The 26,965-nt window shown below is 48.7% G+C and overlaps 1 protein-coding gene across 1 annotated transcript; it reads right to left on the reverse strand.

Moving 5' to 3' along the window:
• Positions 1–7,449: 7,449 nt before the first annotated feature.
• LOC142584189 (uncharacterized) lies at positions 7,450–19,649 on the reverse strand. Its single transcript, XM_075694351.1, has 2 exons — positions 19,570–19,649; positions 7,450–8,879 (listed from the first exon to the last, which is right to left on the reverse strand). Exon 2 carries the CDS (start codon positions 8,858–8,860, stop codon positions 7,547–7,549), a length of 1,314 nt encoding a protein of 437 aa, XP_075550466.1. The 5' UTR covers positions 8,861–8,879; positions 19,570–19,649; the 3' UTR covers positions 7,450–7,546.
• Positions 19,650–26,965: the final 7,316 nt, after the last annotated feature.

The following is a 26,965-nucleotide window of genomic DNA, read 5'->3' on the forward strand; positions in this document are numbered from 1 at the left end:
CAAAACTCAACACTTTAGGACGGAATGTTCCCATTGGTGAAATGAACGCCGCATACCTACTAGCCTCTTCTGGAAGTGGAACCTGCCAATAACCCCTGACAAGATCTAGGGTGGAAATAAACTGAGCGCTACTAACTTTCTCAAGGCGCTCCTCGATGTTAGGGATCGGATAAATTTGATCCTTAGTGATGGAATTAAGCCTGCGGTAGTCGACGCAAGGACGAGGTTCCTTGCCCGGTACCTCAACTAAAATCAAAGGGGAGGTATAATCACTCTCACTAGCCTCAATAACACCGAGCTGTAGCATTTTCTTTACCTCAGCCTCCATAATATCGCTCTGGCGGGGTGACACCCGGTACGCCTTGGATCGTACTGGCTCTGGGGAGGTAAGTTCTATATCATGAGTAAGGACAGAAGTCCTACCAGGCCTCTCAGAGAACAGACCTTGAAACTCTTGTAAGAGCTGGTGTAGTTCGGTTTTCTGCTCAGGCGACAGCGGTGCTTTACTGATTAAGTCACTAATGACTTGATCGGTGTCTTCCCTGTTCGTCACTGAGCCTAGTCCCGGAAGCTCGACCGGAAGCTCTTCAGGAACGTTTACCATCATGCACACCACTGCTTCCCTTTGTCTATAAGGTTTGAGCAGATTACAGTGGTAAACTTGCTGTGCTTTCCGCTTTCCTGGCAGACTCACCACGTAGTTAACGTCCGACAGTTTCTGAACAATTCGTGCTGGGCCCTCCCACTGCACGTCTAGTTTGTTGTTTAGCGATGTGCGCAATATCATGACCTCATCGCCCCACCTCAAAACGACGGGCCCTGGCTGTCCGATCATAATAAACCTTGGCCCTCTGCTGGGCCTTTGCCATTGCTTCACCTGACAACTCCTGTGCCCTTCTTAAGCGTTCGAGGAGCTTAAGCACGTACTCCACCACGACTGGGTCGTCGCCCCTGCCTTCCCACGATTCTCGAAGCATGCGAAGCGGAGATCGCAGCGAGCGACCGTACACCAGCTCAGCTGGCGAAAACCCCGTAGCCGCATGCGGCGCGGTCCGTAATGCAAACATCACCCCAGGCAGACACAGCTCCCAGTCAGTTTGATGTTCAAAACACAATGCTCTCAACACGCGCTTCATGACGGAGTGGAGCTTCTCAACGGAATTCGACTGGGGGTGGTACACTGAGCTGTGTAACAGCTTTACCCCGCACCTTTCGAGAAAGGCTGTCGTCAAAGCGCTAGTAAACACTGTGCCCTGATCTGATTGAATTTCCGCCGGAAAACCAACTCGCGCAAATATGGACAGTAGTGCATTGACTATCTCAACTGAGCTGAGTTCTTTAAGCGGCACTGCTTCAGGGAACTTTGTCGCTGGGCAGATCACAGTCAAAATGTGTCTGTACCCCGTGGCTGTTACCGGCAGAGGTCCCACTGTATCAATAACGAGCCGTCTAAAAGGCTCCGTAATGATAGGTACCAATTTCAACGGCGCCCTCGATTTGTCCCCTGGTTTGCCCACCCGCTGACAGGTGTCACATGTCTTCACAAAGTGGTCTGCGTCCCGAAAACACCCTGGCCAATAGTACTCTTGCAAGAGACGGTCCTTAGTTTTCTTAACTCCTAGGTGTCCGGACCACGAACCCCCATTCGACAAGCGCGACAGATCCTGACGGTAGCACTGAGGCACGATCAGCTGATCGAACTCCACTCCCCTGCGGTCTAGATACTTCCGGTACAGGACCCCACCTCTTTCCACAAAACGCACATTTTTCCTGGCGATACCTTCCTTGACATTGCAGCGCACGTTTTCTAGGCTGCCATCCTTCTTTTGCTCGGCTATCAAAGCCGACCGGCTGACTTTTAGCAACCTATTAAGTCCGTCTGACGTAGGCGCGATGAGCAAATCCGCAGATAGCTCTTCTAACTCTCCCTTATCGGGCATTTCCTCTCCGGTATCCGGTGCCTTTAACGTTACAGACTCAATTTTATTCAGTTCAGGCGTGCTCTGAATATCAGCTTGCTGCGCCTCTGACCCTTTTTCATTGTTTGACAACGTCGGCCCCGCAACTACCGCCTTTGCAGCGAGCTCCCGAACCTTCGATCTGGTTAAGGCCTGAACGCTAGCCTCACCAAACAAAAGCCCCTTCTCGCGCAGGAGGTGATCGGACCTGTTAGAAAATAGGTACGGGTACTGGGGGGGCAGCATAGATGACACTGCCGCCTCCGTCTCAAGCGCTCCGAAAGGTCCTTCAATAAGCACTTTTGCTACGGGCAGACACACGCTATGAGCTTCCACGGCTTGCTTGATCCATGCGCACTCGCCCGTGAACATATGGGGTTCTACGTAAGAGGGGTGAACTACATCCATTGTAGCTGCGGAATCGCGAAGCACTCGGCACTCTTTCCCGTTCACGAGGAGGTCTCGCATGTAAGGCTCGAGAAGCTTCATGTTCTCGTCAGTGCTGCATATTGACAAAAACACAACTTTTGTTTTTGTTTCCGGACACTGCGCCGAAAAGTGACCCGGCTTCTGGCACGTATAACACACGCGCGCTTGCCTCATCTCGAACCGCTTTCTGCGTTCGGCTTCGGCTGCCGCCGTCTCCTTACGTTTGGTCGGACACTGCGCCGAAAAGTGACCCGGCTTCTGGCACGTATAACACACGCGCGCTTGCCTCGTCTCGAACCGCTTTCTGCGTTCGGCTTCGGCTGCCGCCGTCTCCTTACGTTCTGTCGGACTGCTTTCACTCGCATCCGCACTACGCGTGTCCCCCTTTAATCTCATGGGCGTGAACTTCGGCCTCTCAAACTTCGAGCCAAATTCACCCTTTTGACCGTCCTTAGCTCCGCGAGCCCGACGCGTCACAAACTCCTCGGCTAGCTCAGCGGCTTTAGCCACTGTACTAACGTCTGGCCTATCCAAGACCCAGTACCGCACGTTCTCAGGTAACCGACTATAAAACTGTTCTAGCCCGAAACACTGCAGAACTTTCTCGTGGTCACCAAACGCTTTCTCTTCTTTGAGCCACTCCTGCATGTTTGACATTAGCCTGTAGGCAAACTCTGTATATGACTCACTTCTGCCTTTCTCATTTTCCCGAAACTTCCGACGGAACGCCTCCGCTGACAGCCTGTACTTTTTTAGCAGACTCGATTTCACTTTGTCTAAATCCTCTGCCTCCTCTCTATTCAAGCGAGCGACTACGTCGGCCGCCTCGCCGGGTAACAAAGTGAGCAAGCGCTGTGGCCACGTTTCCCGAGAGAACCTCTGCTTCTCGCACGTTCGCTCAAAGTTAACCAGGAACAAACCAATGTCCTCTCCAAGCTTAAACGGCCGCATCAGGTCAGTCATTTTGAACGATACTCGTTCTCCTGCACCGTGTGCCTGACTTCCATTACGAGCGCGTTCCATCTCTACCTCAAGACGCTTCATTTCCAAAGCGTGTTGACGGTCGCGCTCTTCTTTTTTCTCTTGTTGCTCTCGCTCTTTTTGTTCTTTAAGTTCGCGCTCCTGTTTCTCTTTTTGCTCTTTAAGTTCGCGCTCCTGTCTTTTTGCCCTCTTCTCAATGGTCTCAAGGCATTCCGACAGCTCGTCATCCTCAGCCTCTAACTCAAGAATAGCCCTTAGCAGTTCTGGTTTTCTGAGTTTGTCTGAGACATCCAGACCCAACTCTCTTGCAAGCTCCAGCAATTTCGGTTTGCGCAACGACTTCAAATCCATGGCTGCTCTGAATGCTGCTTTCTCTACTGCCTACTATTGTCTTGCCGCAAACTAACCCGGCAGCAACGACAACCACAATTACCAGCTCTGTTTCTGACACTAACAAAAGCCTGGAAAAACTCAGAAGAAGAAAGTCCCGCACTCACCAAACCTCGCAGCCAAGAATTCAGCGCAGTCGTTCCGCTGCAGGCAACCAGTCATCACACAGGGCTCGTTGCACTGCTCCCGGATGGTCGTTGTGCTGCTCAGCATACAGTCAACTGCATCTCTTCGCTGCTGGCCTCCGTTGTCGCGATCTCACCGCTGGCAGACAGTTGTTGGGAACCTCAAGTTGTTGGGAACCTCAGCGCTGACGCCCGTTGTTGCACCTGGGTCGCAAGCCCCAAGGGTAGCGTTGGCCTGGCGGCCTGGGGCACCACTGGAAGCATCCGAAGGTCCCAGCAAAGCATGAGTCGACTCGTAACAGAACAACTTGTTTATTCAAGCATCGCAAAGAGTGGGCGGTCAGGTCGACCGAAGTAGAGAGACGGGAGAGCACGTAACTCAACAGAAGAAATCGGAGCCTTCTTCGGCGTCCGGGGGCAGCTGCTTTTATACTCTCGCAGTTGAGGGCAAGAAGGAACGCCTCTATAGACGCGCACGTGACTGTGCCGCTCGGGAACGTTGGGATGAGAAGGTGGCGCAGCCGCCGGGCCGGCGCCGCTCGGGCACGTTGGGATGAGAAGGTGGCGCAGCCGCCGGGCCGGCGCCGCTCGGACACGTTGGGAAGAGAAGGTGGCGCAGCCGCCGGGCCGGCGCCGCTCGGGCACGTTGGGAAGAGAAGGTGGCGCAGCCGACGGGCCGGCGCCGGTCAGACCTCCTCGCTTCACAGTTGGGGGAGCTCCTCTCCCCGGCTGCCGCGCTTCGACAAGCGTGGGCACCAACATGCACATACACACACACACGCACACGAAGACACGTGGCATTGGAACATGCCTGGACGCGCTTGGCGGGGAGGCGTAGCGGCGGCGCCGAACGGGCCAAAATGTCTGCCGCTTTGAACGAAGCCCCAGCGTCCGTTGCATCCGCGCCGGCTAAACCGCGCGTCGTAGGCGAAACGTAACACTGCCGAGAAGTCCGCGCATGGACTCCGAGACGGGAGGCGTGGCGCGCCAGTGCTTGCGAACGCTGAGAATCGTTCCCTCGCTTGGCCGCACACTCAATGGCACATATTCAGTGACCCGAGATGGCGAGAGGTCTATTGAGGAGCGGTACACATCCAGTGGGTTAATGGCGCAGCTCGCGATAAGGCGTTGGCGTGGAAGGTGTTCATTGAAAAGCGGCACACACCCTGCAGTGCGTTTGTGGTGCAGCGTGCTAATTTGTCGGGCTGCTCTCCTTGGGGAACCCTTGTGACCCGGGCTTGTTTCCACTCAGCATCGAATGAACTCAACGGATATTTTTCGACATTGTATGCAATGACGAACATTCTCAATGGCACATACCTAGTTTCATTGAAGAGTGGCACACACCTAGTGACACATGCCCAGTGACCCAAGTCAGTTGGCATCAAAGAGAGAGAGGGATAAAACTTTATCATGTCCTTGATAGAGTTCAGGGGTGGCGGGGCTTGGGAGACTAACCTCCAGTGCCCCACCTTCCTCAGAAGGCGGCCAGTCCTTGCTTTCTGGCGGCGTCTTCGGCCATCCGGATGGCCCAGAGCTGCTCGTCTGGGCCCAAGCGGTTCATTAGAGATCAGCACAGACTGATTGGCACATACCCATTACTCCAAGTCGGCGTCAAAGTGTTTCTTCGAACAGCAGTCTCCAGCTAGTCCATGTTCTAGAGGGACCCATGTCGTCGTGAGAGAGATTCGTTGATGAGCGGTAGATACACGTATTGATACATACTCACTGAGCCAAGTTGGTCTGATATTTGCTTTCCAATCCTATTACCCCAGTGCAGCAGCCCGATGCGCTACCTGTTCGATCACTGACTACCCATGGAGTGATCCATGTATCTATAGGCGGGGAAATGGTTAAACAGAAACAAACAAGCAAACATAGATATCCCTCGAAAAGTGCGTGAAGTACCCAAAGAACGCTAGTGCACTAAGAACTGTTAGCCCGTCAATTCAGAGCTCGCACAGGGCGAAAATGGGAGAATTAGAAATGAATTATTAGTATCTGTCGCCGATGGAGTGAAACTAATTGTGGATGGTCTAAAATCACATAATTTCTCAGGGTATTTGAAGCGTTTGTTCTTTAAAAAAAGAAAAAGGCCAGGCTGTGTGAAGTTAAGCTGGATTCGAACGACGGGGCGGATCGCGAGGGGGCCGATCGCAGGCACTAGAAGCTCATCACCCCAGATGTGCGTGAGGGGCCTGCAGTACAACGAACAGCGCCGCTAGAGCTTGTATGCGGCGTCCTTGTTTGCGGCTTGATTCGACGGCACAGAGATACGCCATGCTCGTCTGCGGACTGAATTAGCGATCCCTTGAGTCGTAGTAATCCAGCTTTACCTCACGAGCCTCGCAATTCTCTTGCTTTCTTGCGGCGCTGCGCACTTGCAGTGGCCGGTTTCGCGTGTTTTATGTTGGATGACTAACGTTCCATGATCGGTGACCTTGCAGGCAGTGCGTCTGGTTATGGCCTGACGTCGACGAGTTTGTGTGTGTGGCCGTCAACATCGTGACCTTGACTCGTTGGATGACTAACGTTCCATGATCGGTGACCTTGCAGGCAGTGCGTCTGGTTATGGCCTGACGTCGACGAGTTTGCGTGTGTGGCCGTCAACATCGTGACCTTGACTCTCTGGCAGGAAGCGGGGCTCCCTCGAGAAAGGGTGAAGGCACGGGCTTCTGTTTGAAATTTCTGTTGCACGGCTCCAAAACAGACGCCGTGCAGTGGTTCGTTAATTTGCTGGCACGACCGGCTCGACTAAACTTGGTTTGTAGTCTGGCGGTTCCATACCGGCCAACTTCCCTATAGGTGGGTGTCCTTCGAGCGTCTGGAACTTCCGTATTTGGCGAGCATCTGGCCGGGCCTGCGCTAATTGTACGTATTTTACCAGTAGGTAGCCAGCGGCAGCACTATAGTTTGCCTCCCACAGCAGTGGCGTATGCTGCGCTATTTCACCAAATCTGTGTTGAGGAGAAGGGGTGCCCAGAGACCCTCGAAAATATCTACATGGCATCCTTTTGAGATTAGAGCCCAAGAGGTCGTGGTACATCTCTACTCATTAGAAAAAAAAACAGTGGATTATACTGACGGCACCGGGATTCGAACATAGTATCTCCCGCGTACGAGGCGAATGCGCTGCCATTTCACGATCGCAAGCGGTTGCGACATACGCGCCGCGCTTGTCTGTTTTTAAACCCTGGACAAAAGTCGTTTAAGAACTATATACCAGCACATGAGTTACTATACTCTGTTTGAATAAGAATGGAAAACTTGACGAGTTGAAAGATTAATGATTTACAGCGCGAAATCACAGAGACACAGGCTCGAAGAATGGACGACGAGAGCGATGTCAACGCATTACCTCGCCGGTGGAGCAAGAATTCTGTGACCTCACCTGCATGCCATTGAGATTCTTTCATGATCGTCGTGCGTACACTGATGGCCGACACAGCAAAGCAAGGTCAAGATTTGAACAGTTTATGCTGAGTCTTCAATAGTTCAAATAGTTTTTCATGTGTATAATATATATATAACATATAGGAGCTTAAATTATTCTCGATACCCTTATTTTGCCCATAGTTTCGTAATAATAATAATAATTATTATTATTATTATTATTATTGCATCGGCAAACACACAGTGCAACGACCGCACGGTAATACGGCTTTAATTTATGCCCTCAAAGAAGCGAATCAGGGACGACGCCTTCAAGCGCTCTCTGGGCACATCCGGGGACGCTGGAGATCCTTGCCGACGAGCAGCCCAGCTGCCGGCGGACTCGCTGGCCGACGCCGCAGCTCGAACGGCGGACGACTGGCGAGAGGCCGCAGACGGTGGATCGAACGAGTACCACGACGACGTCGACGTCGACGACTTCTCGGCGCGTGTTGGCTCGTCGCAGACCTCGGCCCCACATCGCCGGTCGGCCACCATCTCGCTCGCCTCTGTCGGCAATGTAGAAAAGTCCAGCTTAACCAGGCTGCGCTCGCTGTCGCTGCTGCACAAACCGGCGTCGGCCGCGACTTCCGCGTCGGTCCCGCAGTAGCGCCGCATTCGGCGGCGCGCCCTTTTAGTGCCCGTTGACAGCTCCACCAGGTCGCACTTGTCCAGGACCTCGAGCACGGGCATGTCCCGGATGCGGTCGTCTGATGGCCCCTCGCTTGACGGGTCTACGGGGGCTTCTTGCTCGAGTCGCGACGGCGACGACAGCGGGTCGTGTTCATGAAGTTGCGGAGTGGTGGCCGGCTCGGCGCAGCAGCCGCCGGTGACGATCTGCGTAATCTTCGAGAGCTTGCTACAGACTTCGTCGCCGGCGCGCAACTGGCTCGGCTTCTCGACGGTCAACTGGGCTAGCCGCGACTTGACACGTCTGGCGTCTGCTTGCGACGGCGAATATAGCGCGCTCTTCGTGGCAGCCGCTGGTGGAGGGGACTTCCGGACATTCTCGTCGGTTATGGCACCGTCGGTCGGCAGGCCAGAGCAAGAGGCGTCGACCCGCCGCGCGGTAGATCCTGGAACGCTGTGCACCTTCTCCTCGAGGTGGCCCGTGTCGTGAGAATCGGCGATGGCCGCGACGGATGTTCCGGGTACATCGTGCGACTTCAGCTCCGGGGACAGCGGCTTCTGCTGCTGGACCTTGCCGCGCAGCTGGTAGCGCAGCGCGACGTTTTGCGTGGCTTCCAGGAGCACGGACAGGCGCCTGTCCTCCAGCAGCAGTGGCGCCCCCTTCTCGGTCAGCGTTGGGTTCTTGAGGCGGCCCTTCTTCAGTAGCTCCCTGACCATGAGGCTCTCGTCGAGCGCCGCCTCCTGGAAAGGCTGCAGGCACAGCGTGGCGGAATCGACCTCCGCGTGCGGCGGCTGCCGAAGCGCATCGTCGCCGTGTTCTTCGACAAGCCGCGACGGAACTCGCTCCTGCAGGTCCTCCTCGGGGTCCTTGTCCCTGGGCGCCTGGTCGCCCTCCACGAAGGCCCCTTCCGCCATGCTCGTAGGTCCGCGCTCACTGCGCCCGTTGGAATTGGTTTCGATCACCTGCGGCTCTTTTTATGTGCCCGCCAAAGTACGATACGCGAGCGTTATTAAAGCGAATAGCTCTCTTCGGCTCTTCCACCCGTTTTCGGTGTCGCTTTGAATTCAAAGGTGCCGATGCAAAGAGCGTGTGCTCTCGAGCGACCAAGTTGCGGAGAGCGTTCGTTGCCTATCACCGACAGGAAACATATTAAATTCAAAAACCTTTGATGCGAATGTAATTCTGTGAATCTGTCTAGGTCGAGTTTGACGATACATTCTTTTCACAAGATAAGAAAAACCTAATGGTTGGCTGCATCTATGGTTCACCCTCATCATCTGGAAGCGCGTTTTGCTTAGCCCTAGGTAATTTGCTACATAATTTAACATTCGAACAGAAAAATGTCATTATCATGGGCGATATTAATATTAACCTTTTAGATACATCCAACACACTACTTAATGATTACGTTAGCTGCCTCAATGGGTTCGGATATGGAAACCTAAGTACTCTTCCAACTCATTGTCCCACGGATAATCGGCTTATCGACCACATAGTATCCAATCTTCTTACTAACCCTGACTGTGGTGTTGTCGAAGCTTCAATAACCGATCATTACCCAACATTCGTGCGCTTAACTTCTACTGCTGGCACTACCGATGCAAGCTTCACCAGAAATAAGTTTAATTCGTCAATTTTTATTGAATTAATTGCCGCTTCAGACTGGTCCCCAGTAATGGTATGTGATAACCCTGAAACTGCCTATAATACATTCTCACAAATAATTTCTAATGCTATTTCAGGTTCCACGGTACTAATGAAGTGTAAAAAAACGTTTTCAGCTCCTCGTAACCCATGGTTATCAACTAGTTTGCTAAATTGCTTAAGGAAAAAAGATAACCTTTACAGAAAAACAAAAAAACAGCCATTTAACACAGCACTTCAGGAAAAGTATAATAAATTTTCTAACTTACTAGGAAAACTACTCAGACTAAAACGACGTATTATGAAAATGAAATTAAGTCTGCAGACTAAAAACGACGTATTATGAAAATGAAATTAAGTCTGCAGGTAATGATGTCAGAAAGCAATGGAAAGTATTTAACTCTTTTTTAGGTCGGTCGAATCATAATTCCGAAATAACTATGATACAATCGGGGGATCTTCTCCTTGATAATCCCTTGGACATTGCAAACTCCTTCATCAATTCCTTCTGTGCGGATAATGAAGAGTGCGAAGATTCATTGACCGAGACTTACCCCCGTGTGCCCCATAGCTTTTTCCTTCATCCCGCAACACCTGAAGGCATAGTCACACTCATTTCCAGCCTAAAAAATACAGGACCTGGTCTCGATAACTTCAGTCCATCTCTCATAAAAACGATAGCGTACCTAATATCTGAAATATTCTGTCATATAGTGAACCTTATCTTTAAAACAGGAATCTATCCAAGTTCTTTGAAGAAAGCCAAAATAATCCCTGTTTTCAAGAAGGGAGATAAGCGTCTAACATCTAACTACCGCCCTATAGCTATACTTTCATTCTTCAGTAAAATTATTGAAAAACTAATCGGAACACGTTTATCGACCTATTTATCAAAATTTTGCATCCTATCACCAAATCAATTTGGGTTTCGGGAAGGTTACTCAACTGATTTGGCATTAATATTTCTAACAGACAAGATTCGGCAGGCAATTGACACTGGAAATTTCGCTGGCGTATTATTTATTGACCTTTCTAGAGCATTCTATTCACTAGTTCATAACATCCTTTTTTGCTAAATTAGACTATATTGCTATAACTGGCCCGGAACTGCAATTACTACGTAATCATTTGAAAGATAGAGAATACACTGTATCAATCTCCAGCACTTACTCGCACCCTAAAACAACTAACATTGGTGTACACAAGGATCTATATTAGGGCCTCTCTTGTTTTTAGTATGCATTAATGACCTCCCAAAGTACCCAAAGTTCTCTGACTGTATCCTTTACGCTGACGACACTACCATCTTCTCCTCAGACAAAAGTCTTGATTCATTGATGTGTAAGGTTAATCACGACGCGGCTAATATTGTAACCTGGTGCCAACTAAACAGACTACACATTAATACTGACAAATCTAACTTCGTCATCTTCTCAGCTAAACAAAAACATATCTCAGTGTATCCATCGCTAACCTTTGCTTCGAGTGTACTTTATCCTTCTGATAGTGTACTTTTTCTTGGCGTCATATTAAATAAACACCTAAAATTTGACGAGCGTGTTTTATCCTTAACAAAGAAGGCAGCATATGGAATTAGAATATTAATTAAAGTTCGAAATTTCTTTAATATGAAGACACTCATCCCCCTCTACTACGCTTTTATTCACACGCATATTAATTATTACATATCATCATGGGGAAACACGTATTCCACACATTTATCTCCACTACAGCATACCCAAAATCAAGCAATTCGCATCATTACACGTAGCAGCTACACATCGGAAGCATCTCCACCGCTCAGATCTAACGGCATTTTATCGTTACAGAAACTAAATAAATACTCACTTGGAATACTTGTTTATAAATCTGTTAACGGAAGGCTCCTATTCCCTATATTTACTACTAGCCAGTATCCATATTCCACGTCTACCCGTTTCGCTTCTACCAGCAGCTATTTACTACCAAAACCTAGAACTAATTATGGTAAATTTACTACTAATTTCTCAGCCACACTACTTTGGAACTCATTACCGTGTCATATTAAGATATTCTCTCATTTTTACACATTCAAATCAAACCTTTGTAAATTTTTGCACTCAATATAACAAGTTGATCTTTATCATTATATTAATAAGTGCTTTGTGTCGTTAAATATTTTACAGCGTAAGCTAGTGACTAACTTAATATGGTGTCTTTTGTGTTTGCATATAGCTGCTTTGTATTTATATATCCTACTCATTTGTAATGGGAGGTCACCTGTACAGTCTGTTGACTATGGGACCTGCCTCTGTATGTATGTATAATCCCCATTTGTAACCTTATTATTATGCAAATAAAGAACTCTCTCAAACAAGCTTACGAGTTCCATAGTGATGACATTCGAAAAGGTAAAATAAATATCTTGTCAGATTTCTTAAAACATCGAGAGACGTTACGGAAGTTGTGAATGAAAGAAAATATGCGGATCCCATGCACTGTGGAAACGGATGTAGGCGAAGCTTTGTACGCTGTTTGCTTTGATTGACGATAATTGACGGTGATGACGATTGACGGTATCACAGGCCAGCACACGACCACCAGCGCCTGCAAACTACGCATACCTGCCTGCGACGGCACCGGCGGGGATGCGCGAAGGCGACTGCCATCTGGTGGTAGATAGTCGCCCATTTTAAAACTTCATTTTAAAATGGGTTAAAATGGGCGACGGTGCGAAGGTAGAACTCGGCTTCATTGTGGCTTCCGAACGCATGCCTTCCGAGCCTCGTCTGTTAGACGCGTATTAGATTTGGGTATGTAAGCTAATGGGGCCGCGATTGCCGGTGTGCGTGCTGTCGCATGAGAGCTTTGGGGGGCATCGGAAAGTTTAGTTGCTGTGGTGGAGCGCTCGGGTATCTGCCTTTCCTCCCGTCTCCATCTCCCCCTGGTGCAGGAGAAGGCTGCGGCACCGCTACGTATGTGCCGGTTAACGGCTCTGCTCTTTACGGAATCACTCTATGGGCCCTATAACGTCAAACTATTCCAATATGTTTTTATTCCAATCTCCTGACGTCAAATTTGCGTAACCGCCGATGCAAGGATCGGGCGATCACCCGCAGGGTTCTCTGAACAGACTAATCAAACGCTCGCCTCGCTCATCATCATCATCATCATCATCCTCATCATCATCATCATCATCATCATCATCATCCTGGCTACACCAACTGCAGGGCAAAGGCCTCTCCCATACTTCTCGCCCGGTCATGTACTAATTGTGGCCATGCTGTCCCTGCAAACTTCTTAATTTCATCCGTCCACCTAACTTTCTGCCGCCCCCTGGTACGCTTTCCTTCTCTTGGAATCCAGTCCGTAACCCTTCGGTTATCTTCCCTCCTCATTAAATGCCCTTCCCATGCCCCCATTCCTTTTTCTTGATTTCAACTAAGATGTCATTAACTCGCATTTGTTCCCTCACCCAATATGTTCTCTTCTTATCCCCCCTTAACGTCAGAATAATATGGAACAGAATATAGGAACAGAATAAAATGAGGATAATGAATACCTTCTTCCGCAAGTGGGATAGCCGAAAGTGGACGTGGAGGAGCCCGAACGGCGAGACTAGAAATGAAATAGACTTCATACTCTGCGCTAACCCTGGTATCATACAAGATGTGGACGTGCTCGGCAAGGTGCGCTGCAGTGACCACAGGATGGTAAGAACTCGAATTTGCCTAGACCTGAGGAGGGAACGGAAGAAACTGGTACATAAGAAGCCGATTAATGAGTTAGCGGTGAGAGGGAACATAGAGGAATTCCAGATCAAGCTACAGAACAGGTATTCGGCTTTAACTCAGGAAGAGGACCTTAGTGTTGAAGCAATGAACGACAATCTTGTGGGCATCATTAGGGAATGTGCAATGGAAGTCGGTGGTAATTTCGTTAGGCAGGATACCAGCAAACTATCGCAGGAGACCAAAGATCTGATCAAGAAACGACAATGTATGAAAGCATCTAACCCTGCAGCTAGAATAGAATTGGCAGAACTTTCGAAGTTAAACAACAAGCGTAAGACAGCTGACATAAGGAAGTATAATATGGATAGAATTGAACATGCTCTCAGGAACGGAGGAAGCCTAAAAACAGTGAAGCAGAAACTAGGAATTGGCAAGAATCAGATGTATGCGTTAAGAGACAAAGCCGGCAATATCATTACTAATATGGATGAGATAGTTCAAGTGGCTGAAGAGTTCTATAGAGATTTATACAGTACCAGTGGCACCCACGACGATAATGGAAGAGAAAATAGTCTAGAGGAATTCGAAATCCCAAAGGTAACGCCGGAAGAAGTAAAGAAAGCCTTGGGAGCTATGCAAAGGGGGAAGGCAGCTGGGGAGGATCAGGTAACAGCAGATTTGTTGAAGGATGGTAGGCAGATTGTTCTAGAAAAACTGGCCACCCTGTATACGCAATGCCTCATGACCTCGAGCGTGCCGGAATCTTGGAAGAACGCCAACATAATCTTAATCCATGAAAAGGGGAACGCCAAAGACTTGAAAAATTATAGACCGATCAGCTTACTGTCCGTTGCCTACAAAGTATTTACTAAGGTAATTGCAAATCGAATCAGGAACACCTTAGACTTCCGTCAACCAAAGGACCAGGCAGGATTCCGTGAAGGCTACTCAACAATAGACCATATTCACACTATCAATCAGGGGACAGAAAAATGTGCGGGGTATAACCAACCTTTATCTATAGCTTTCATTGATTACGAGAAAGCGTTTGATTCGGTCGAAACCTCAGCAGTCATGGAGGCATTGCGGAATCAGTGTGTAGACGAGCCGTATGTAAAAATACTGAAAGATATCTATAGCGGCTCCACAGCCACCATAGTCCTCCATAAGGAAACCAACAAAATTCCAATAAAGAAAGGCATCAGACAGGGAGATACGATCTCTCCAATGCTATTCACAGCGTGTTTACAGGAGGTATTCAGAGACTTGGAGTGGAAGAATTGGGGATAAAAGTTGATGGAGAATACCTTAGCAATTTGAGATTGGCTGATGATATTGCCTTCCTTAGTAACTCAGGGGACCAATTGCAATGCATGCTCACTGACCAGGAGAGGCAAAGCAGAAGAGTGGGTCTAAAAATGAATCTGCAGAAAACTAAAGTAATGCTTAACAGTCTCGGAAGAGAACAGCAATTTACAATAGGCAGCGAGGCACTGGAAGTCGTAAGGGAATACATCTACTTAGGGCAGGTAGTGACGGCGGATCCGGATCATGAGACGGAAATAATCAGAAGAATAAGGATGGGCTGGGGTGCGTTTGGCAGGCATTCTCAGACCATGAAAAGCAGGTTGCCATTATCCCTCAAGAGAAAAGCATATAATAGCTGTGTCTTACCAGTACTCACCTACGGGGCAGAAACCTGGAGGCTTACGAAAAGGATTCTACTCAAATTGAGGACGACGCAACGAGCTATGGAAAGAAGAATGATAGGTGTAACGTTAAGGGATAAGAAAAGAGCAGATTGGGTGAGGGAACAAACGCGAGTTAATGACATCTTAGTTGAAATCAAGAAAAAGAAATGGGCATGGGCAGGACATGTAATGAGGAGGGAAGATAACCGATGGTCATTAAGTGTTACGGACTGGATCCCAAGGGAAGGAAAGCGTAGCAGGGGGCGGCAGAAAGTTAGGTGGGTGGATGAGATTAAGAAGTTTGCAGGCACGGCATGGCCACAATTAGTACACGACCGGGGTTGTTGGAGAAGTATGGGAGAGGCCTTTGCCCTGCAGTGGGCGTAACCAGGCTGACGATGATGAACGTTACACCCATCTTCTTTCCATAGCTCGTTGCGTCGTCCTCAATTGAAGTAGAACCCTTTTCGTAAGCCTCCAGATTTATGCCCCGTAGGTGGATACTGGTAAGACATAGCTGTTATACACTTTTATCTTGAGGGATAATGGCAACATGCTGTTCTTGATTTGAGAATGCCTGCCAAACGCACCCCAGCCCATTCTTATTCTTCTGATTATTTCACTCTCATGATCCGGATCCGCAGTCACTACCTGCCCTAAGTAGATGTATTCCCTTACCACTTCTAGTGTGTCTCGCTACCTACGTAAATTGCTGTTCGCTTGTGAGATTCTTAAACATTACTTTAGTTCTCTGCAAATTAATTTTTTGACCCACACTTCTGCTTTGCCTGTCCAGGTCAGTGAGCATGCATTGCAATTGGTCCCCTGAGTTACTAAGCAAGGCAATATTATCAGCGAATTGCAAGTTACTAAGGTATTCTCGACTAACTCTTATCCCCTATTCTTCCCAATCCAGGTATCTGAATACCTCCTGTAAACACGCTGTGAATAGCATCGGAGAGATCGTATCTCCCTGCCTGACGCCTTTCTTTATTGGGATTTTGTTGCTTTCTTTATGGAGGACTACGGTGGCTGTGGAGCCGCTATAGATATCTTTCAGTATTTTTACATACGGCTCCTCTACACCCTGATTCCGTAATGCCTCCACGACTGCTGAGGTTTCGACTGAATCAAATGCTTTCGCGTAATCAGTGAAAGCTATATATAAAGCTTGGTTATATTCCGCACATTTCTCTATCACCTGATTGATAGTGTGAATATGGTCTATTGTTGAGTAGCCTTCACGGAATCCTGCCTGGTCCTTTGGTTGACGGAAGTCTAAGGTGTTCCTGATTCGATTTGCAATTACCTTAGTAAATACTTTGTAGGCAACGGACAGTAAGCTGATCGGTCTATAATTTTTCAAGTCTTTGGCGTTCCCCTTTTCATGGATTAAGATTATGTTGGCGTTCTTCCAAGATTCCGGTACGCTCGAGGTCATGAGGCATTGCGTATACAAGGTGGCCAGTTTTTCTAGAACAATCTGCCTACCATCCTTCAACAAATCTGCTGTTACCTGATCCTCCCCAGCTGCCTTCCCCCTTTGCATAGCTCCCAAGGCTTTCTTTACTTCTTCCGGCGTTACTTGTTGGATGTCAAATTCCTCTAGACTACTCCCTTTTTCATTATCGTCGTGGGTGCCACTGGCACTGTATAAATCTCTATAGAACTCCTCAGCCACTTAACTATCTTATCCATATTAGTAATGATATTGCCGGCTTTGTCTCTTAACGCATACATCTGATTCTTGCCAATTCCTAGTTTCTTCTTGACTGCTTTTAGGCTTCCTCCGCTCCTGAGAGCATGCTCAATTCTATCCATATTATACTTCCTTATGTCAGCTGTCTTACGCTTGTTGATTAACTTGGAAAGTTCTGCCAGGTCTATTCTATAGCTGTAGAGTTAGAGGCTTTCATACAGTGGCGTTTCTTGATCAGGTCTTTCGTCTCCTGCAATAACTTACTGGTATCCTGTCTAACGGAGTTACCACCGACTGCTATTGCACACTCCTTAATGAAGCCCACAAGGTTGTCGTTCGTTGCTTCAACACTAAGGCCCTCTTCCTGAGTTAAAGCCGAATTCTTTTTGTGTAGCTTGATCCGGAATTCCTCTATTTTCCCTCTTACCGCCAACTCATTGATCGATTTCTTATGTACCAGTTTCTTCCGTTCCCTCCTCAGGTCTAGGCTAATTCGAGTTCTTACCATCCTATGATCACTGCAGCGCACCTTGCTGAGCACGTCCACATCTTGTATGATGCCAGGGTTAGAGCAGAGTATGAAGTCCATTTCATTTCTAGTCTCGCCATTCGGGCTCCTTCACGTCCACTTTCGGCTATCCCGCTTGCGGAAGAAGGTATCCATTATCCGCATATTATTCCGTTCTGCAAACTCTACTAATAACTCTGCCCTGCGATTCCTAGAACCTATGCCATATTCCCCCACTGACTTGTCTCCAGCCTGCTTCTTGCCTACCCTGGCATTGAAGTCGCCCAACAGAATAGTGTATTTTGTTTTTACTTTACCCATCGCCGATTCCACGTCTTCATAGAAGCTTTCGACTTGCTGGTCATCATGACTGGATGTAGGCGCGTAGACCGGTACGACCTTCAATTTGTACTTCTTATTAATTTTCGCAAAAGGACCTGCCACCCTCTCGTTAATGCTATAGAATTCCTGTATGTTACCTGCTATATCCTTATTAATCACGAATATGGCTCCTAGTTCTCGTTTCTCCGCTAAGCCCCGGTAGCACAGAACGTGCCCGCTTTTTAGCGCTGTATATGCTTCATTTGTCCTCCTAATCTCACTGAGCTCTATCATATCTCATTTAATGCCCGCTAATTCCTCCAATAGCACTGCTAGACCCGCCTCACTAGATAACGTTCTAGCATTAAACGTTGCTAGGTTCAGATTCCTCGTTCATAGGAGGTCACTTTTGTTTGCTTGAAAAACGAATAACATTGACTACACTGAGCGGCTTGTCTTATCTAATTGGCTGACAAGACGCGAAGAGCACGCTCAAGTGCAGAGGGATTCGATGGGGCCGAGCCACTGCACTGAAAATCGATAACCGGATTGAGAGGGTGGTGCCAACGTCTGCGATTGGTACGATTTCCCTTACTTAGCTTGCGGTGGCTCGTGGAAAATCGCGGCGGCATGCAACGGAAGCTTTAGAATGACGCCGAATCGCATCCTCAGCAAAGAAGAGTTGGCATAATGAGGTCTTAAACGTACCGAAAGTTATTGGAAACGTTACACGGCCACGCAAAAAGTTTTATTATACGCAGTTAAACCCATGCTCTCCGGCATGTGCGAGTCGCCAGTACCTGAGCGATCAGCGGCAGCCATCTTTTATTGCTTTCGGATCGGGGCAGCCTGCGGCTATTCAGAACAAAATTCAGTTTTGTTCGGCATATTGATGCATCTTCATCGTGTACTCGTCACTTTGACGCGGTGAATTTTTGCGGTTTCGTGACGTCGCATGACAGGGAGATGAAGTGGGTGCAGCCCGAAAACTTTTGACCAATAGCCGAGCGCTAATGGCCAAAAAGGGGTCGAACCAGAAATAACTATTTTTCTTTTGTTCGATCAAATCATACATAATCAGTGTGTACACTTCATATCAGATGTGGAGCTATCACGGTTCTCGTGACGTCGCGTGACAGGCAGGTTAACGGGGTGGTCCAAAAATGTTTTTGACCAATCGCAGAGGGCTGATTGCAGAATTGGAATAGAAAAGTTTGGAATAGTATTAGGTTATAGCGCCCTGTGAAACAACAAACGGTACCTAAATGGCCTCACTGTAACAAATATTACACCTTCTAGCACATCATTCCTTTACTCAAGCGGATAGAATACCGTCGATGGTTTATGCACTAATCACCACGACTTACCAAGAGTGAGTGCTGAACAGTAACAGAAAAAGCCACAAGTCCAGTCCGGTCGCTGCTGTATACCATGGGCAGACAATCCAGCAAAAAGTTCGGCAGCATGTTACATTCCTGTAACACGTGAAGGCGAAAGCCTGCTGCACACTTGTTAATGCATTACGTCATACGATTGGAGGGGGTCAGACTTCTTGCAAGACATTACGAGCCGCAGTGTTAAGTACACATGTGGTGCTTTAGCTCGACCTTCTCAACGACACATGCGAGCACTTAATGCACTACCTAAAGGTGCAGCATGCTTGTCGCCAGAAAGTGTTACAAAAGTGTAACACAAGCCGAACACAGTTAACATTGCATCCACTCAGCACGGGAAAGCAGCACTCGCGGTCGAACGCCTTGCTCCCGCCGCTTCGCATGTTGCACGTCGTTTTTCGCTTGGTGCGCGTCCTCGGCCTTAGCGTACTCCCGAGGCCTACCGCGGAATCCGCTACGCCGCAGGCGAGCTTCCTCGAAGACGAGCTTCCTCGGGAGTGGCGATGGCAGAGCGTCGACTGCCTCCCGCCCGTTGTCGCCTGTCAGCTAAATTACGGCCTCGCGAAAAAGCTATTGAGTTGCGACCGCGCAATCGGACCTTTGGTACAGCGTCATCTATTATAGAAGGTGCTCTGAAAGAGTGGACGCCTTACCCGGTAAGTCCGCTGGACCCGAGCTGCGAGAATTTGGTTGATCACATTCCTAGATCCGCCTTCTAATGGTATGCTTCCTCTTTGTCCCTCATGTTGGCACGCGAGGCATCAACTAAGATGATGATGACATTAGTCAACTATAATGCCTGCTTTTACCGCGAATTAATTACTTGCGCATTTAAATCGCATTTAAATTGCCTTCCGCATTTATACGTAGAATCATCGACTATCCTCTCCGACATCGCTAAGGCGCGGCACCAAATTTATTCACTTGGCGCCGCTCATAATTCGTGTTCAATGTCTTCATTCCACAGCCACCGCTTGAACAACGAACGTGTTTCTCCAGCTTCCCTCTATTAGCCTTACTGTTGGTGGATATATTGTTAAAGCTAAGCTTTCTCCGGTTCCTCCACTCACTCAGCGGGTGCTGCTGTGTGACAGAGTAAATAGGACTCCATTACCCGGTTCCCCATCACTATACCAGAGCCAAGAAATAAAGGAGTCGGCAAACCGTTGCGAACCGTTGCCAATCTTCGCTCGTAGGTATACGTCTCATAAGTAAATGACTCCCCGAAAGAAGTCCATATACTGCGCCATTGAATCAGAAACGCGAGGCGCAACAACAAGGCTTGCCGGTCATGTGCAACGAGAAGCGGGACGAGCACCTAGCGAACACACGTGAGGCGAAGCGGCAATAGGCAGCAACGTTGAGAGAGCATGCGTGTTTCATTTGAAGGTGCAAACAAATACTTGGACGAGTACTGTGTGCGGGACCATGAAGATTCGTCCGGTGTGCAGCCAGTGGCGTAGCTAGGTCATCTGGCACCCGGGGCCCATAAGTCTTCTGTCACCCCCCCCCCCCCCCGCCCTCCCGGGTGTAGTCGAGGACGGCGAGCATATCGACAATTTCCGGGTTTCAGCACCAGTACAGCCGCCTTGGATACCGCGCAAGTCCCCCGGGTCCCCCTCTCCTTCGCTTTCTTTCCCAGAGATCGCGAATGCAGCACATGTATTGGCGGCAAAGAGTTACGGAGTCGCCATCTATCGGAAGCGCCTCGCTGGCGTAGTATGAGGGATCACGCGGCGCGCTCCTCATAAGATTTGCTGTCAGCGCTCACTGAAAACACCACGCGGGAGCTCTCCCGGACGTTTCTGTAAATACTTTCGAAACGCGAGAAGTTTTTTACTGTCTAAATAATAATCTTGGGCAAAATGAAAGCACAGAATCGTTTAGAGACGCTATCTCTTTACCGAATACGTACAGTGAACGCCACTGCGCGCGGTCGCCACGATGGAGACTTCCGAACCGGCTTTCTTGCGTGAAAGAGGCAAACGCTGAGAGCAAACTATGTGAAATATGTTCTTATAGTGCTTGTATAACTAAATGGAGCGTAATAGAATGAAGCCTCAATGCAGCGATCGCACAGCTTCGCAGCGACCGACTGCGCGTGTGCATGCTTGTCCGCGCACTGTTTCGCTTTCACCGTGTGCGCGTTTTCGCACCTTGCCATGAGCTTTAGGCCGCAGAATATGAGCATTTGACAGTATACAAGTAACCATTGTTGCGTGGGCGCTATCGGAGCTGTTAAAAAATAATTTCATTGTAGAGACTTCGACACCTACGGGGACTGTGATGTGCCGTCGCGACGATTCAATCTTTTTTTGTTTTCTAAATTATTGGACGTTTCAACATTATTTCTCGAGTTGCGTCGCACTATATGTTTATCACTGTTCTCAGCGTGCGATTTCCTGCTGCTTTTTTTTTTTTGTAATGCAGTGCATTAATTCATAGCACAAACATGATCATATGCCATGCTTCTTTTTTAATGTGCTTCTTACCGCTCCCTTTCTCCTCCCGTGAACTTGCAAGTATCTATAGCATCGACAAGTTCATAGACCAAACCGTCATGACATTAGTCGGGCAGCGGACTCGGGCGAGCGTCTCAGTGCGCGTTTTCCGAACATCGCAGACCCGGCGCTGTAGCAGAAATCTTCCTCGCGTCTGTGCTTGCTGCATACCCAAGTTGTAGCCGATGACTGTTTGCCGGTTTTATGTTTCGCGAGCCAAGCTTCACGCAGTTCCTTGCCCTGCGGCTACGTATGGATAAGGCTGACACCGGGCTCCGTTGCGTACGTCCAGCACTGCGGCACTGAGCAGTAGCTTGCCATGCTGCACGCCTCCAAAGGCAGCCGCTAGCTATTATAGTAGTTTCAAATGTTGTCAAGCAGACACCCAAGGCGGCAAAACCTCAACACTTAATCAGAGCTGCGGCGCACGTGGGACTTTACACTTTCGTTTTCAGCTCGCTTCGGCGCTCCCGAAGCAGCCGACGCGGCCGCTATGTGCCCGTGATCCCTAATAGCACGTCACGCCGACGGTGGCGCCAGCTTTTCCAGTGGTGCAACTCGAGGCCAGTACATGCTGTTTTTTCTGCACCAAATAATACAGGGTGCTGCACTGATAACTTCTGATAAGCGCATGTGCACATCTTCTGTCAAACTTTAAGGCTTCGCCACCAATACAAATGCGGCATCGTAGAAAATACGGGTCACGTCAAAAGTAAAAAAAAAAATTACAAGGTTTTAACCATGTTTTAACTGCCAATTTTAGCGGCACCATTTCATTTACAAAATTGAAGGCCGACATTCATATCTTGCCCAACGACTTCACGAAAATCGTCGTAGGTACTGTGGCCTGCAGTATATTTTGGCTGTGGGCAGCCCTGAACGAAAACGAAAATTAAATTGTGTCTGAGTGACGCTGATCTCCCCACCATATTAGAAAAACGGAAAACGCCACCCGCCTCCCTGCTGCGCGGGCGCCAATGTTATGACAATTACGAGTTCTCTTCATTCTGAACAATAAAGCCTTGTTTTTATTTGCTGCTATACGGACAAGCGTGATTATCCGAGCTGCGGTACCACCAAAAGATTGGGAACAGAATAGAGCACGCTTCGCGTCGATTCTTGGCGTCACCATAAAAAAAGAAAAGACCGCGAAGAAGTCTGTGCCAGCGAAACCTGTTGGTCTGCACTCGCAATTGAGAGGGTTGAGGGATCAACCTCACTGGTCCACTATTTCATATTTCTTTCGCTACTGCCATACTGGGCGCCGCCCGCACTGCCAAAGTACTGTAGGTTGTAGCACCCAAAACGATTTTGTTTAAGAAGCTTTTGTTGAGTTAATAATATGATTTTGAGTCCTCAGTTCTGGAATTGAAGTGCTTCCTCTATAAGTACTAATTGAGGGATTATTAAGGATGTGATTATTACTTATCTGCCATATTTTTCACGTTACCGAATTCCTAGTAATCACAGACGCATACCTTCATAGAATATCGGGAAATATCCTTACAATATTCACTTTTTTTTTTGTAAGATTCTGTGCAGCTGGCACAGACACTGTACTTGTGACATGAAGTCACACCACAATAGTTTTCTTAAACGTTCGAGGGTAAGAAGGAAAGCGTGAAACATAACGGCAGGTTTCGCAGCGGCTTCTCGGAGCGAGCGGGACAGGGGAAGTAAAAGCGAGCTGAACATCGCGGCGCCCGCGACTATATACAGCCTGTCGAGTCATACGCCGCCAAACTCTTCGGCCGCACCGAGTCTGAAGACGATCCAGAGAATCCCATTCGCGACTTTTGACGGGCCTACTTATGCAACGTCGCTCTCAACGAACGCTTCGCCGTAAACGCGAGCACCGGGCGCGCTCGTTGAACGTCCTCTTGCTGCTGTCTTTGTTCGTCTTCGCTGCGCGTTCTGAACGGAAGAGGGACCCAAGAGCCTCAACGCCTTACAACGTCTCACTGTACGTTTAGCGACTCCTGCTCCGAGCATGAACGCACGGCACGAGCACACCCCACACGAAACGTTCCGCTAAGGCGAATAGTTTAGCGACCATGTTGCGAATTAAATTTTATAGCCCGCACATTCGTGCAATTATTTCGTGGGGTGTTCATAGAGCTGCAGCCGACAATTCTTCGGCGCAACGCATCGGGTACATGAGCTCGGGCTACTTGATACCGGAGCATTCTTTGCCATTTTCGCCCAGTCAAGCCGGCGGAAAGAGGGGCGTCTTCAGGCGTATGACACCCCCCCCCACCCCCCACTGGCCCCTTGCACCCGGGGCCCACGGCCCCCCGGCTCCGCCCCCCCCCCCCTGTTGCTACGCCACTGTTGCGCAGCGTCTGTGGTAGACTGTACTTTTCAAATCGACGTCCGAGCGCCACAAGGTTATACCGAGTGAGCTTTTCTCCGATGAAGACGTGTCAAGCTTCGTGGTACGCTCCACGCGGCGTCAATGAACAGGAAAAGCGTGCCTGAGCCCTCGTGAAGCAATGGCTTCTTTTACCCGAACCGCCGCGCCTACCTATATACATACGCTGAACGAGATCAGCGAAATTTTGCACCCCCTCAGATCCCGTTCGTACATGATAAAGCGCCTCGCGTACAGCAAACAGTTCGGCATCGTCGGGTGGGCAACTACCAAATGGTGACGAGTCTTTCGCGCAGTGTTTCCAACGAGGCATCCGATTATGTCCATCTAAAGAGATACAAGTTCTAAAGTCGGTATGCAAGTAATGCATAGTGAGTAAGGTAGATATGGTCTGGCTTTATCTATCACAACTTTGCTTGTCACAGTTGGCTTTCTCTGTCACAGCAGCCTATACTGACGGTACGGGTAACAGTCCCCGAATGTGCGCTCTGGATCGCTGCGTGGACGAGTTGAGGTGTGCGGCCGAGATGGAAGAAGACGAGGGTTTGTATGTCCGCGTCGCGGATCAGGTATACGAGAGTCGCTTGCTGACCTTGCGCCAGTAGACCCTATCTGTGGGACGATTTCGTTGAGATGTGGCCAGACTAGAATCGAACACCGCACAGCGTGCTACTCGACGAATACGCCAATGTGAGCCCGCTTTGGCGATTACCAACATTGACATTTCTGACGATTCTTGACGTAAAGGAAATATGTACACTTAAAGGGCCCCTCCAGGTCTGGCTATTTTAAGCTGACAAGCGCAGTGCATACAGTGCGCGCTAACGATCGTGTCTGCTATTACATCGCTACACGCCGCGGAAAGAGCTGAAATTTCAAACCGAACGCCATTTGCTCTTCTTGCGGGCGCCGCCCTCCAAGCCGAAGGGATGGCGTATACGCGCTAGTGCGCCTACGTACACGTGTATTTGCTGTGACGTCACTCTTAGTGACACGTGACTTGGAGGATTATTCAAAGCAACATCTGTTATTTGTGTAATCTGTTGGTCGAATAAACGAATTAAGGTTTGGAGAAATAATAAAACACACAAACCGAATGTCTGCGTCTGTTTCTTTTACTTCGCACCGCAGCAAGAGAGATGTACTTCCGTTTGGTGTGCTTGTTCCCACGCCGTGCAGTCGCGCGCGCATACACCGAAACTATGTCCCTTTCTACCGTGTTCCAGCGCGCGATCATGCTCTGTGATCCGCTTGTGTCTGCCTCAGTGTTCGTATAGAACTGACATATACCGCTATCCAGGTGCCCTTGTGCACAGCGCGCAAAATCTTGCGCTGCGCGAAGCGAGACAGTCGGAACAGCTCGCGCGCGACGCCTTCAGCGCAAGTGCGCCGGGCCGCAAAAAACGAGGGAAAAAACAATTAAGGCGGGACCCGTGACGCATGCGTCACGCGATCCTCGAAGTCCGGTATGGGAGAACGCAGGGAAGGAATTTCGCTTGCGAAAGCTAGACGGGGCGAGTGGAGAGAGTGTCTCGCTATGCAGTAGAGCTCGCGTTATGAAATCATGGGTCGGCGGCACTGAAACATTTCTATCTCAGCTATTAATGAGCCGATTTGAAACATTTTTTTGCAGCAGAACGCTCCCTAGAGGACACGTAACAACTTCCAGCGTATAACCGATATTTACTATGTGGCACGGTGAAGGGCATTTTAACGTGCATTCACGTCGCGTTGAAATAGAGGCCGCACCTGCTGGATCGAAACATTGACCCTTTAATGACGGCACATGTTAATATTAAAAAAATGTTTATTTTCCATCTAAATGTGCAAAATACGTCGAGAATGAGCATAATCAACGGAAAGAAAAAATAATTTGCGGGATATTTTCGAGCAATAGGCGGAAAACACCAGACAAAATACTGGGCGTGGGCTTCACCCAAAGCCACGCACAGCTTCGTTTAGGATTTGTACAAAGAGCTCTCGTCACATGTGAATCATAGGTACACATCTCATTAGCTTTACATCGGGCATGGGGCAACCGTGCAGCCGGAGATCTTGCATCGCTATGTCTCCCCTGACCGTGCTTTCAAAAGAAAGCGAGTCGCACGCCAAACTTCTTCCTCGTCCTGTGTTCCTGCTCTAAATCAGCAAATGACGCTTGCTGCTTGTCTTTCATTGGTGGCCTAAGACATTTAGCTGAAAAATTCCTACTGGATGCCGAAACTCGGCTAGAAAAAAGTATGTTCTGGTGTGTTGTCTGTAGGCAACACCCGTCGATAAAGGGCTAAAGCTTCATTACGTCCACGTGAACAGCCGGTGTTTGAAATTAGAGGCCATACACCATCTGACTGAGAAAGGACACCAGGTCATTTTTCAGTCGCTGTAGTATTAATGGCAATGAACATGCCGTAAAGCTGCCCGTTGAGCCTATGCAGAAGACCGCCATCTATCAATCCTGCTTCCTGGGACTAGTCGCAAGGAAGTTCCACATGCTTGCACGCCAAAGCACCTTATGTTAACGGAACGAACCACACTTGACGCATGCTCGAGCAAACGCGGAACACGTCTGGTTGACCTCCTTGCGTTTACTCTTTATCTCTCTCTCTCTCTCTCTCTTGCTTCGTCATAAATTTCGCGATTTGTTTGGTTAGGCATTGCATTTGCTTGACTATAACGCTACATTTATGTAAAATAACATTCTATCTTTTTTTTTTCATTTTGTACACATTTACGCCATTAGGTTACGTTTGCGTAAAACTTGAATTAACATTTACACCAATTTATTTATTTTTTAATGCGTTAGCATTTCTATGCCTACCTAACAAAGAAAGCTGTCCGTCACGTAGAACGAATCAATATAAAGAAAATAATGCATAAAACATTGCGTCTATGAAGGTTTTGTTGAAAGATTTGGTGATGGTGGGATAAAAGCCATCTCTAAAACCACATGTGTAGAGCCGACTTGGTGCATCGTAAACATAAGGAAAACTCTGATTTTACGAAAATTTAATGCCAAGCACACCACATACCCGTTGCGTTTCGGTGGTCGCGGGATGCGCCTTTCGTTGGGACGATCCTTCACCGACCGAGAAGGCCGCCGATCTATGAGGGTTCGTGCCCTCAACGTCGCGCAACGCAGACATGTAAGCAGTCAATGACTTCATAAGGAGAATTAGG

The sequence above is a fragment of the Dermacentor variabilis genome, chromosome 6, assembly GCF_050947875.1.
Source record: "Dermacentor variabilis isolate Ectoservices chromosome 6, ASM5094787v1, whole genome shotgun sequence".
Lineage (NCBI taxonomy): Eukaryota > Metazoa > Arthropoda > Arachnida > Ixodida > Ixodidae > Dermacentor > Dermacentor variabilis.

Excerpts from the sequence above, each read along its gene's own strand:
- LOC142584189 (XM_075694351.1), bottom strand. The coding sequence starts at position 8,860 with ATGGCGGAAGGGGCCTTCGTGGAGGGCGACCAGGCGCCCAGGGACAAG.